General features: G+C 54.4%; 1 protein-coding gene across 4 annotated transcripts in view; it reads right to left on the reverse strand.

Annotated features, from left to right (window-relative positions):
* Positions 1-1,588: 1,588 nt before the first annotated feature.
* Positions 1,589-13,653, reverse strand: part of SREBF2 (sterol regulatory element binding transcription factor 2) — a 48,757-nt gene continuing 36,692 nt past the window's right edge. For 3 of the 4 annotated variants that reach the window (XM_069099410.1, XM_069099412.1, XM_069099411.1), the window contains 7 exons: positions 13,289-13,457; positions 11,252-11,354; positions 10,630-10,739; positions 9,572-9,704; positions 6,113-6,281; positions 4,778-4,963; positions 1,589-4,090 (listed from right to left, as the gene is read on the reverse strand). In XM_069099410.1, coding sequence (XP_068955511.1) covers positions 3,665-4,090; positions 4,778-4,963; positions 6,113-6,281; positions 9,572-9,704; positions 10,630-10,739; positions 11,252-11,354; positions 13,289-13,457 — 1,296 coding nt within the window. In that variant the 3' untranslated portion in view covers positions 1,589-3,664. The remainder of the gene's footprint in view (positions 4,091-4,777; positions 4,964-6,112; positions 6,282-9,571; positions 9,705-10,629; positions 10,740-11,251; positions 11,355-13,288; positions 13,458-13,653) is intronic. The other variant, XM_069099413.1, reaches the window with a different exon arrangement.

The raw sequence follows: 13,653 nt of genomic DNA on the forward strand, positions 1-13,653 counted from the left end.
ATATTTAGAAGGGAGCCCTCCAAACATTTGGAGATAGAAAGGTCTCTGCTCCCAGGAAGTCTTCTCTCCTCTCAAGCCCCCACCACACTCTTTTCAGCTTTGGGGACTGTCCAACAGGCAATTAGAAATACAGGACTCAAGCAGGGCGAACAGCTGGGACTTTTAGACTATCTCCCTGGTACACAATAGGCTCTTAATAAACGCTGATTGATTGATGTCCTACAAGCGGGTTGTCTACCTTTTACCTAACCCTGCCCTGTGACTCCACTATCCACTGAAATGACCCACTGTAGTTTTGGACAGTTTCAATCTTCAGGAAAGTTTTCTTTATTTTGGCCTCAAACTGCTTTGAAACTTCTGCCTCGTGTTCCCAGTGCTCCCTGGTTTTTTTTTGGGGGGTGGGGTAGGATTAATATGATCATCTCATCTACTAGACACCCCTCAAATTTTAAAGATCAACAGTATCTATCTTTGGGGCGGCCAGCTAGCACAGCGAGTAAGAGCACCGGCTCCAGTGTCGGGATGACCTGAGGATCAATTCTGGGCTCCGATACTCAGCACCACACCCAGAAATAACTGGCCGTGTAACCTTGAGCAAGTTACTTAACCCCGATTGCTTTAAAAAAATAAAAAAATTATAAAAAAAACAATATCTACCTTCCCCATCTCCACTCTTCCCTTTTCCAGGTTAAATAGGCAGCTCCTTTTAAGTGATGCTTAAAAAACTCAACCAAAACTCCTTGGGGCAGGCTCCAGCTTGTCGAGGTCCCTTCTCAAACGGGTGGCGAGGGAGGGCCTCTTCCATGGGCACCTCTTCTGCATAGCCTTTAAGGACTTGAGGGGCAGAGTTCCCTGTCCAGCCAAATATGGTGGCTTTTTTAGAGTCCTCCCCCTGACCACACCCCCTTTTTTTCTTATCTAAATCATTTGCATCACCAGGGGTTCCTTAGTGCTCTGACCTCTTTTGAAATTTGCCCTCTGGGAGCCTAGGGTGGACACTACACCCAGTCATCCATCTCACTTTTATATCTACAACGGCAAGCATTTATTAAAGCAAGTGCTATGTGCCAGACAAATGCCAAGTACTGGAAGTAGGAAAAATGAAGACAGTCCTCTCCCTCAAGGATCTTCCGTTGAACATTTCTATCACAAACTGGAACACAGTGTTCAGGTCACTTCCCTCTCAAAACTCTGGTTATAGGAGGTTCCCATGGTCACTACTTCACCACTGGTCCTGGAGTCAGGAGGACCAGAGTTCAAATCCAGCCTGCAAAACGAGGCAGCTGGACCCCGGCCTCAGCCAAGAGCCAACCATCCTTTTTAGAGAGCACAAAAGAAAACGGCTCAAACTGCAGCAGGAAATGTTTGAATCAGACACAGAACTCACACGGCCCCTGCTGAGACCCAGTCATGGGCCCCAGTGGTTTGGATGCCTGCTGTATGACCTCAGCAATCACTTAATGTCCCTGTGGAACAAGAGGCTGGACAAGGCAATCCCCGAGGTCTCCTGGCCTGAATCTATGGTCTTCAGGGAAATCAGGACTAGATGGGATAGAGACGGCACAGAATGAAAACACATCCCCACACGGAGCGGGCCAACAGACCAAGCTGTGTTTATTGACTATCCCAGACAAGGTGCATGATTGAACATAAAAAATGTCCCTCTGGGTAGCTGAGACCCCAGCCTTCCTTACGGGGCCTAAATAGCCCCCCAGTTCCAATACCCAAGCCTCCAACACGCCACCCCACCCCCAAACAACAAGGCACATATGTACACACATAAAATAAACAATGGTTGGGACAGAGTACAAAACTGGTCCACAGCCCAATCCCAGGGTCAGTAGACTGGGGACAAGCCTGAGATGGTAGGAGAAATCAGCAAGGATATCAGGTGGCCTGGAGCAGGCCCTTGGCCAGAACAAGGTTCCATCTCCTTTATCGTGTTCCCTGCCAAGTAGCTAGCAAGCTCTACTTGAACCCTCTGCCAAAGTATCTAAGGCCAGGAAGGCCGAGGGTCCCACATAGCACTGTCCCTTCCACACTGGAAGGGCCAGGTCCCACTGCCTTCATTTAAGGGGCTGGCCAAATCCAGTCTTCCCTGGGCCCCAATCCTGCCTCTGGCTGCTCCCATGGCTCACTTTCTGTCCCAGGAGGTAGGTCTGGGTACTATTTCTCAGACCTCCTTCCCTTCCTTAAGCCTGAGGCTGCTGGAAGCCAAATAGCCTCTAGGAACTGACTGACCAACCTCCAGGGCTCTAAGGAAGATGTTTGGTCCATGGTGAAACCAAAGCTACTGGTTTGAGGTCCTTCAGGGTATTTGGTCCCTGCCAGAAACCAGAGGACAAGGTCTACCAAGCAGAAATGCCAGGCCTTCCATGGTGGTAGGGACAACCCCCCCCCCCCAGAAGTGCCTTTTACCTAAGGTGATACAGTAATCCTCTAACTGTGGGTGAAGATGGCCAGCAATGATGAGGGCCTCCCCCAACACTCCCCTGGAGCTGCAAGAGAGGCAGGGGGTAGGCACCTACCCACAAGGAGAAAGCCAGTCCAGGGCTTCTGCCCTGGCCTGAGAGAGGAAGAAAAGAGGATCTTTCTTCCAAGAAAAGGAGGGCCCTGCTGGACACACCTCTCCTGGGTGTGGGGACTTTGAGCAGCCTCCTTCCTGACTATCTGAGAGCTGAGAGGCCTGGGTGGGGGTACAGGCCTAGGGAAGCAGATGGGCAGACCAGAGGCCCCATCTCGAGCACTTCAGCTGAAGAATTTGGGATAAGGCACCCAATGAGTGGAAATGAGGCACCGTCGCTCCCACCATCCAGATGGTTCCACTGATGGAGTCACTGGGCCATCCCACTATACTCCAAGGCGCCCTCCCCCCTTAGCATCCACTTGGACCCTGATTGCCCAGGTAAGTGTCCTGGCCCAGCTGGAGAGAGCCCAAGAGAAAGAGACAGAGGGAAGGAGGAAGACAATTAAAGAGAATACCATTTTTTTTTTTATAGAAAATTAAAAAAAGAATTTTATTTCATGTTTGCCCTGAGGACTGCCTCCCCTTCCCTCTAACCCCCTTTTCCGTGACTCCCCCTGGAGCTGGGCTTTGGACTACCACACTCACCCCACAGCTATCGCTTCTAATACGGGAAAAATAATTAACGGCTACATCAGAGACAGGAAAAGAGACAGAGAGCAAGAGAGAGAGGGGGCTATCACACTCCTAACGGCTCAGCAAATCAAACACACAAAGCCAGAGTAAAAACCGTTGTGTTTCCAAAATACGTCTTTTGACAGGTGTCTGAAGTGGCCCTGGCTCAGCACAGATAAGGCTGGGGATGCCTGGAGGGCCGGAGGGCTGCAGGGAGCACCCCTGCCTGGGCCTGAGCCCCACTTCCCTGTGGCTTGCCTGCTGCCCCCCAGTCTCTTCTCCAGGCCCCCATTTGGGCACCAGACCACTAGAATCTCCTTCCTCAGTGAAAGATGAAACTTTCCAAGTTTCTGGGTGGTCCTAAATCAGGGAAGCCCAAGGGAGGGACAGCCGGGCAGAGGCTGGCAGCGGAGGGGGCTCCGGCCCCTCTGGCTCAGCCAGCACAAGCCAGGGATTCGGCAGCACAGACCGAGGCAAAGGTGAGCGAGGCTCTGAGCAGAGGAGGGAGAGGAGGCAGGGGCCGCATTAGGAGGCCGCGATGGCGGTGCCCCCACTCAGCTTGACAATCATCTGCTGGCAGTCACTGCAGGAACGTCTGTCTCCGACCTTCTCAAGGGTCCGGGCAGCTTCTGCCAGCAGCACCGCCCGCTGGCCCGGGGAAGAGAGGAAGGACAAGGGCAGGTGGCGGCAGGCCAGCAGGATGGCGGTGGCCCGTTCTCGCTGCCCAGGGAGGGCATCCACTTCTCCTGTGGGGAGGGAGGGAGGGAGAGACCCAGGTAAGCCGCCCTTTCCTGCCAAGAAGCTCCAGGGGGCCACCCCCTTCCCCCTGCCCGCCTCACCGTGCTTGGTTGTCTGGGCCATGCGGCGCCTCAGGCTGTGCTCCAGAAGCTGGTGGGTGCGGGTGGGGCTGGCACCGGCCATCAGGCGCACCGTGGCCTCATGCAGGAACACCTGGGGGGCAGGAGGGAGGGGCCCAAGCCTGAGCAAGGACACATCCAGGGCCTCCCAATTCATTCTCCAGCATCTCCACCAGCCCACCCCAAGGGGCCTCTGCCCCCCACAGGGCTCTTTAATAACACCAGCACCCAGAGGAGAGGGAATCTCCAAGCAAGGCCACAGAACATCTCGTCTGTCGAGTGAAAGGCCGGGCCGGGCAGCCTTCCTGCTGCCCTCTTAGGACTAAAACAAGCCAAAGCAGCAGCTCGGGGCTACACAGGGGCCAGCCTGCCTAGGGTCAGTCCTGAGGGCCCCAGGGGCCTTGCTGTCCTACTGGGTAGGATCACTGCTGGGACCAAAGGGGCCGGCACTTGAGAGCCACGTTTGTGCGTCACAGGACCATCTGACGATCCCAGAGTAAAGGCCTGAGCTCCTGGGCCTACAGAGATCACCACACTGGCTTACAGATGGGGAAACTGAGGCTCAGAGGTGGTACAGAAAGGATGAGGCAGGGCTGGTGTCCTCACTCCCTCTCCTCCTATACCCCCACAGTGCCTCACTGTGCTGGGCACCCACCGCTCAAGTGACTACTCCTGTGGCAACAATTGGCCAGCTGTCCTCTCCCTGCTAAGGGGGCCAGATGAGACCCCAGACAGCCCCATGTGGCCTGGGAGGAAAGGGAGAAGGGACCCTGGTTCTTACTTTCCGATAGGCTGGCCGGAAGCTGTGCGCCAGCCTGCGCAGGCTGCCCAGATCCCTCTGGAAACCCGCGAGCTCGGGGGCTGAGGCGTGGCAGGTCTCTCCCAGGGCTGGGCTGGAACCCGCCTGCTTCTGCCACAGGGCAGTGCGGAGAGACAGCAGCAGGTCACAGGTGAGCAGCTGGACCACCTGCATGGGGCCAAAGCAAACAGGAGGGAAGCGGTGAGCAGCCCAGCCCAGACTGGGGTGCCCCAGAGCCCAGGGAGCAGCATGAGAGGGGAGGGGGCAGAGGCCAGACATGTAGTGCCCTCATGCCCACTCAGGGCCATTGGGACTCCTTCCAGTAGGGGGCCTGGCCCCTGGGCATGCTCCTCTCCACAGGAGCCTTGTCAGACCAGACTACCAACCAGTCTACGCCAGCACCCGCAGAAAGAAGACTGGTGCTGGCGTAGACAGAGGACTGGCCAGTGAGCCAGGAGGCCATGTTGGGGCTTGTCCTAGGGAGACTAGGAGGCGACAGGGCCCAGGCTTTGGGGCTGTCCTCCTCCTCGTCCTCCTCTGTGGATTGATGCCCACCACTGCTTCTCGCCCCCCTCACCAAAAGCTTCTGTGCAGACAGACATCTTCTCCCCACAGGGATGCCCCATTCTGCACCCGGGCACAGGAGTCTGGGTCCAGCAGACACAAGTTCTGTAATCCTGGGGATGGGACAGCTGGCCTCCATCCCCTGGTGTGTGTTTGAGGGGTGGCAGTGGGAGGCCAGGCAGTGTTGGCTCTGGGTCATTGCTAGGACGTCCCTACACAGGGAGGCGGTCACGCCTCACCCACGTGGGTCCTCTGCTATGGAACCTCACCCCCTTTTTGGGAAGTTTTCCCTCTGCTTGGACCCTGGCCCCACCAGCAGGCTCAGGTGTAACCCTTCTGGGCCTCTGCCAGCTCCCCCAAAGCACCACCTCACCAGGGCTGGCCTGGGAGAATTCAGGAGAAGGAGTAGGGGTGGCAGCGGTGGAGGCAGCGGCGGTGGCAGCGGCAGCAGCGCGGGCCTCTGGGATGCACTGTGGGAACATTGCACGGCCCCGACATGACGTGCAATGCAACTACAATGCACCCCAGCCGCTCGCAGGGGAGGCGAGGAGGCCGTGCCCGGCTGCCCTAATGACCACATGCCCCCAAGTCTCCCTGCTGGGGCTAGGGAGCAGGGGGAGGGGCAGGCCAGGCAGGTGGGGGGAGGGGTTGGAAAACAGACCCCAGGCCCAGGGGGTGAGGAGGTGGGGCACAGGGCAGGGCTGCTCCTTTCCCCCTGCACCCTCCCTCCCACCGGGAGCACCAGAGCCTTACGTGGGTGAGCCCTGCGTCGGAGGCCACGCTGCTGACGTTGAGGCTGCCCCACAGGTGGCCGCTGGCCCTCTCACAATGACCAAAGGAGCTCTGCTGTGCCTCGGCCTTCCCCGAGAGTGAGGCATGCATGGCCCGGCAGACGTGGAAGACGGCCTTCACAAGGGGACTCCTAGAAGGAAGGCAGGACACAAAGGGGGCTTCCTCTCAGCCTTCTAAGGGGCTCATCTCCCTTCCCCTGTCCCTCCCAGGGGGCCAGCCCTCCCAACAAGGAGCCTATGCCCAAGGCCAACAGGACAGGCACAGATCCAATACCTGTGGGCTCCCCGCCTTGGCCCTCTGCTGAGCATTCTGGGTACCGCCCCCCCTGCCCTTCAAGTGCATGTTGACAGCGGTGCATCCAAGGGTTAGCTTCCATTTGTACAAGTCACCCTTTAAGTCCCAATCAATGTGACGACAGGCCGTGGAGTATGAAGCCAGAAAGGGACAATGCGCTGGAAACCCTCCCCCCCCTACCTACTCCCTCACACACAACTCCCTCCTATGACAGCCCCAACCAAGACCAGAGAGAGTCTATGGAACTCAGTCCAAGCAGAACAAGGGCCAGGGAGCTCCTCCAGAGGCCACCCCCATTGGGAGGAAACTCTACTGCGCTGAGCCCAAAGCTTCCAAAATATAAGCAGCTGGTCCAGACTTCTAGAGTTATATCCAAAGAGATCATAAAAAAGGGAAAAGGACCCATATGTACAGAGATGTTTATAGCAGCTCTTTTTGTGGTGGCCAGGAACTGGAAATGGAGGGGATGCCCATCAATTGGGGAATGGCTGAACGTATGGAATACTATTGTGCTATAAGAAATGAGGAGCAGGTAGACTTCAGAGAAACCCAGAAAGACTTATATAAACTGACGCTGACAGAGGGGAGCAGAACCAGGAGAACCCTGTACACAGTAACCGCCACAGTGGGCGAGGACTGACTTTGATACTAAGCCCTTCTCAGCAATGCAAGGACCTAAAACAATTCCAAAGGACACATGATGGAAAATGCCATCCACATCCAGAGAAAGAACTATGGAATCTGAATGTGGAGTGAAGCAGACTATTTTGGGTTTTTTTTTCCTTTCTTGTGGTTCCTCCTATTCATTCTGGTTCTTCTATACAACATACAACATAAACTTACTCAAAGTAAGTTTAATGGGAATATATATGTGTACAGTCTATATTGGATTTCATGCCATTGTGGGGAGGAAAGAGGAAAGGGAGGGGAAAAAACTGAAAACTTATGGAAACGAATGTTGAAAACTAAAAATAAATTAACTTTAAAAAAAAACACTGGTCTAATGGGCAAGAGGCCAGGGGTTTTCCCTACAGGTCTGTTCTCACTCACTACCTGGGTCTCATCAGATCAGTCATTTAACCAAAAGGCACTTAGTTTTCTCATACAGACAGTGGGGATGCCATCACTTGCCGCAGCCTCCAGGATCATGCCACTGTAAGAGCCATCCAGTCATACCCACATGAACACGAGTCCCTCTGTCCTAAGTGGGAATCCAATCTGGACCTGAAGCCCTCCAAGGAAGGAATGCCCACCACTTCCCAGGGCTGCCTGCCCCATTCTGGAATAGCTCTGTCAACCAAGGGTTAACTTAGTGACATCTAGCCCTCTCCTTTCTGGTCTTGTGTCTGGGGAGGAGCGTGCAGAAGACCATGCCGAGACACAGACCCTTCCAGATTTTCACTTCCACCAGGGCTCCCGGGGCCCCATCCTGGGGCTGGCTTCCAGCTTGTCATGGTTCTTCCCTCCTTCAGACACCCGGAAGGTGCAGAGAGCATCTCAGGGCAGCCTCCACACCAACTCAACGTTAATTCACCACCACCATGAACGGCCCTTCTCACATCGGACCACTGGCTAGTCCCATCTGGTATTTGTAAAGCTGATTTCTTTGACCCCAAGGGTGAGCCTTAACATTTACATCTGTTAAGTTTAATCTCATTTGACCTGGCCCAAAGTCCAGGGGTCTCCAGAGTGGGAGCTAAAAACCCTAACTCTATCCATCCTGTCCACTTGTGAGGTGTGGGCTCCATGGGATTAGCCGGGTCACTGAACCAGTGGAGACTATGACAGGCCCAACGCCAAGCTGTTCCTGACAACTTGGGAACTGTAAAGGTATCAGCTATGCCATGGCCCAGCCCACAGCTCTCTGTGTCTCCCACAATCATCCAAACTCTGGGCAAGTGGCTCAACAACCATCTCTCTTAGACGGTCTAGATTTTTTCCAGGAACCAGAGTCAAGTTCACTGGGATATTTATCGTTTGCAGACTTTATTCTTTTCTATTTTTTGAAAACCAGAAAATCTCCACTTCGCAGATTCAGAGCTGGAAGGGCCCTGACAGGTCATGTCACCTGGGGCACCTACTATGCGCCAAGCTCTGGTCTCAGCCCAGTACTTTTCAGATGAGATGCCAAGTCTGCCCAGAGTGACGGGGTGGCAGAGGTGCCTCAGCCACCAGGCCCCTTGGCGCTCTCCCAGATGCTTGCCACAAGGAGGCCACAGCCCAATCACATCGTCTTGAGTACCATGGGTGGCCTCTTCCCAGTCTACTCTCTAGGGGACTAAGAGATAACAACCCTCTCTACTCTGCCCTCTGAGTCCAAGAGACCTTTTCCTTGACTGAAGCTCCTCATCGACTACTATCCTCTCCAGTCTTTGACTCGCCTTTCCTTACAAAAGCTTAACAGCCCCAACCCAATACCACATCACTGCTCTGAGCCTGCCTTCCCCCCTTTCTGGCAGAGACACGCCTCACTAGGTGTGGCTCGAGCTGGCTGGACACCGCATGTGTGCTCTAACTTTGTTGGCAACACTCAGATCCTGGTCAGTTGGATGGAGGCCTTTTCTCTCTACCAAGACAGACTGGGGCCATGTTGCCGCCATGTGGCTTCTACGGCCCAGCCACTCTGAGGCTTGCTGGCCTTGATCGTGGGTCATCCTCCAGATCTCAGAGAGACAACTCAAAGTCTGTGGAAGCTCAGCAGCAGTGGAGAGTCCAAGTTACTCCTTCCCAGGATGCTTGGGCTGCCTACTCGGCCAAAGCGTCGTGGGTCTCAGCCTTCACCTCTCCTTCTATCTGACCACCACCATGTCCAGCTCCATCCCAATGGCAAGGAAGGGAGGTCCTCAGTTCATTCTGAGCCCTGGCATACCTGGCCCTCTCCTTACTGGGCCATGCCCCTCTTGCTACGTGCCTTCACTTCCATCAGCTACACCTAGGGGTTTGGGTTTATTTTTTAAACTGAGTCTCAGCACCCCAACACTGCACCAGTTTCTCTGGGCACACACTGGCAGCCTGTGCTGGCAACACCTGTCCGAGCCAGCACAAGTGAGTGAGCATGTCCTTTCTCCCGTCCCCCACTCCCAACACCACAAACCACACACTCAGGAAGGGAAAGGTGCCACGCACTCAGCCATTTCTAGGGACTTGGGGATCCGCTCCACCTCAGTGAACCGTGACCGCACGGCTGCATCATCCCCTTGGAGCCAGCCGACAGCCATCCAGACTGCGGATGTCCACCACCTGCAGATAACATCGGGACCTGGACGGGGAGCAGTAAGGACAGGTGGTCAGTTACTACAGGACACTCATGTCCAGGTCACCTCATCATATGGATAAGAGTTATGACATCATCACAAGCAGCAAGGGGTGGCCAATGCAGTCCTCAGGTACTCCATGAACCCCCTCTCAGAACAGTCATCACCCTAAAGGGTAGGATGGTCTAGGCTGCTGTCCAAGGAAACTGCATTGTTCCCCAAATGCCTCATCCTAAGGCCGGCCCTCAAGAAGAGGAGAGGGCTGTGAGCATGTTCATGTGGTCGGGCAGAGGAGCTGGTGAAAGCAGGGAGCCAAACAGCCAAAGTCTTCTAAGCTGAAAGCTACTTAAATGCCTTAAAAAGACAGTTAAACTGTTCTACTTTACTATTAATACTTAATATATTTTAAAATATTCAAAGTCTCTCCCTCAAAGCAGGGATCTGGGAACATGGGCCGATTTGCATGGAGTCTGTGAACTTATTTCTAAAGATATTTCACTAACAATTTCACCATGTGTTGCTCCCTAGTGATTCTGCGTATTTGATCCTATACATTTATAAAAATGACTCTGGACAAGTGGCCTGTAGGCTCATCAGACTGACTGTCCGAGGGACTAGCACTCCCTTAAAAAAGATTAAAAACCCCAACTTTCAAAGAACTGTAGCAAATGAGACAAAATGCTGTGAGCCCCTCAAAGGCACAGAACATCAGCCTCAGAACCACCTCACTCCATGTCCTCCTTGCCAGGCTCGGCCTTACCTGGAGCCCGCAGCAGGGATACTGGCACTGCTCACTCTATGCTGAGCAAAGTTTTCTCAGTACATCGGGAAAGCCCAGCAGGTCGCTGTCTCTGTGTCCCTGTGTCTGGATTCCCCTTCAATGACCCATGAATGTGACAACTGCCCCCACCTCCCCTACAAGAGACTCACCAAGTGCTGACTTCAACACTGAACTGTTTGTGAAAGGTGGGGCCATGACCCCTACAGAATCCACAAAGGAATTCAGTAACTTCAAGTACTCCAGGGCACTGGACAGCTCACTGAGAACAAGACAAGACCAAAGGAAAAAGTACTGACTGCTGGGTCCTCTAGACCTGGGCTGGCCCACCTCCCCACCACCCCTGGTAACCCAGCCCTCGTTCCTGCCAGAGCTCTGTTCCAGTTGCCCAAGGTGTGGCTGAAGCATCTTGATCCCAGTGAGCCCAGGGTCTGAGCATGGCCACCCCCAGCCCAGATCAGGCCTCCAAACCTGCCCTTCCCAGAGCCCAGGATCCCTGCGGGGTTACCCTGCACACCACTGCCAGCTGTAAATCCCCCAAACCCAGCTCTGGTCATGCCACCCATGTGCACACCTCCCAGGGTCACCCACTCAACCAAGCCCATATTCTTTGGTTGGCTAGCCACAGAAAGCTATCCATAACATGGGCACATGTGACCTTTCCAGTCTCCCCAAGATCAGGGCTGCAGGGCTCACAAGGACCTCAGAGGCCACCGAGTCCAACCCCTTCCTTTCACAAATGATGAAATGTTCCCTCCCACTCCAAGCACGTACCATGTCTCTTCATCCTGCTCAGCCTGGGGCTTCACCAGTGCATCCACGGCTCGCACGAGCAGGTGCTTGCAGAAGGCCTGGTGCACCTGTGCAATGGGGTCCGCTGCCAAAGGTAATAGGTGGAGAAGGCTTAGTCTGCTTTAAGTGCCCTTCTGGGCATTTGAATGGACACAAACCACCCCAAACAGAGTGGAACAAAACCACACCCTTCTTATAAAAACCCTCAGGGAGAAATCCACCCCCTGAGGTGAGCAAAGAGGCAGTACCGATGCTGGAGGGACCCTGGGACCCCCTGGACAGCAATGTGGCACCCGACACATGCCCTAGGGCCCAAGGCTGCCCCCAAAGAGATCAAAGGACAAGAAGCCTTTATGGTGGCTTCCTTACTGGCAGTGGGGAAACCACAGGGGTGCCCACCAATCAAGGGGCAACAGCTAAAAGACATGATGGTACATGAATGATGCGGACAAAGGAATGACCAAAGCAACGGTGCTGGGGTGAGGCGAGCAGAACCAGAAGAACCTCGGACAGGAACATCACAAAGACCTATCGATGCAGGCACATGGGCTAATTCCAGAAGAGCAGACCGGCCCGGAGCAGAAGGAGACAGCACAGCCCAGGGTAGGGCTAACATGGAAGTCTGTTTTTATCTAATTACAGGAATATTTTATTCAAGTGGAGAGAGATGGGTGGGCAGGAATGTAAATGCTTGTTAAAGGGGGAAAAGTTAGATTCAGGGGGAGTAGGTGGCCCAAGTCCAGTAAGCAGAGGTGACGGGATGTCACTGGACAGCTCAAAATGGCAACTGTGAGGAAGTCAAAGAAACATTGGGAGATTCTGAGGAGCTGAGGCCCATCAGGAAAAAAAAGTAGAACCAAAACAAGCCACACAATGAAAAAAGTTAGGCAAGCAAAGAGACCAGCACTTAGAGGGAAGCCAGCTCCCTCTGAGGAACTGAAAAACCCACCAAGGTCCTGGGGACCAGACAATGAAGCTGAGAGGTGAGGGGCTACCAGGACAGAGCAGCGTATATACTCTCAGAAGGACGCACAGTATGAGCTTTGCTCAACTGTTACTGTCACAAGGGACAGTCTGATCAGCGTTCTTTCTCTGTCTCTTCCCTCAGACATGGTCATGATGTAAAGATAAAGCATCAGTAAAACGTTTCTTTTAAAAGGCAGCATCTACAAATGGAGGGGGAGTGACTGGGCAGCAGCTGGCACCTACCAGCACCCAAACGGGTGTGACCAGCCAAGACTCAGCTCCCCAACCTGCCCCCAACAGAGCTGTGGGCTGCCTCCAACCTGCCTCAGGTGGGCAGAGGAGAGTAGTGACAGTGGTTAGGGGACAGAGGCAAGGAAGAAAAGAGGCTAGTAGCACCAATCTCTGGGGCCCAACAGGCCAAACCCCAAGAGAAGCAGCAGTGGCCTCCAGGGCCTTTTATATAGAAGAGAAAACCTAGCTCTCGAAGAGGGAAAAGGCAACAGCGCCTTGTGAGGGGAAGGCAGCCCCAACACGCCACTGTGGGGCAGCAGCCGCCTGTGGGCCACCTCAGCCCTCCCTGGACCCCAGAGGGGCTGAAGCGCCTGATCCAAGGGCACACAGAGATAGCCCCAGCCCTTGAGAATACATCACAGGCACCATGGCCTAAGGGAGAATGGGCAGAAGGGGCATCAGGAATCCTGGGAGAAGCCCTGGCATCCTGGGACAGGATCCATGACTGTCTGGAGGTCTCCATGTTCTCACACTTAGGGAGCAGACTCTTTCTCATGTATATAGAGGACAATGGGCCAGACAAAGACAACTGTCCGTGGTCTGGAAGCCCAGAGCAAAGCCAGCAAGGAGGGGTCCCAGCCCAAAAAGGCTCACATCCTTTCTCATCAATGACCAGTGCTACAGAGAATACCTCCATGCCTCCTGAGCCACTGCACTGCCGGCCAGCCCTTCATCTTGTTTTCTGCTCTATGGCTCCCAGGGCCAATGGTGTCCACCAACCCCCTCCCTCCCCACAAGAAGCAGAGCCAGGCAGACTCCCACCTGGGTTTCTCGGGGCACAGTACAGGCTCTCCTTGGTGGCTGACTTCACTGACCAGCTCCGCTCCACAAAGAACTTCTGGCCCAGGGGGTGACAAAGCCAGCGAAGGGAGTCAGGGACAGCATTCCTCTCAGGGCCACACAAGCTTTGGGCTCGGCTCAGGAAGTAGCTCTGTGAAGGAAGGGTGACCATGTGCTTTTTCTATTTCACCCGAAGACAAAACGAGGGGCAGGGAGTCACCCAGGGTGAATCCACCAAAGTCTGGCCAGGCAAAGCCAAAACTCCCAAATATGGGACTGGACACACACAAAGGGCCCACAACTACACTAGGATTCTGACCACGATGCTCCCCTCACCTTGACCCCCA

This window comes from Petaurus breviceps, unplaced genomic scaffold (genome assembly GCF_028583685.1).
Source record: "Petaurus breviceps papuanus isolate PSGF00001 unplaced genomic scaffold, PetGlider_PUasm1.0 379, whole genome shotgun sequence".
NCBI classification, from domain to species: Eukaryota; Metazoa; Chordata; class Mammalia; order Diprotodontia; family Petauridae; genus Petaurus; species Petaurus breviceps.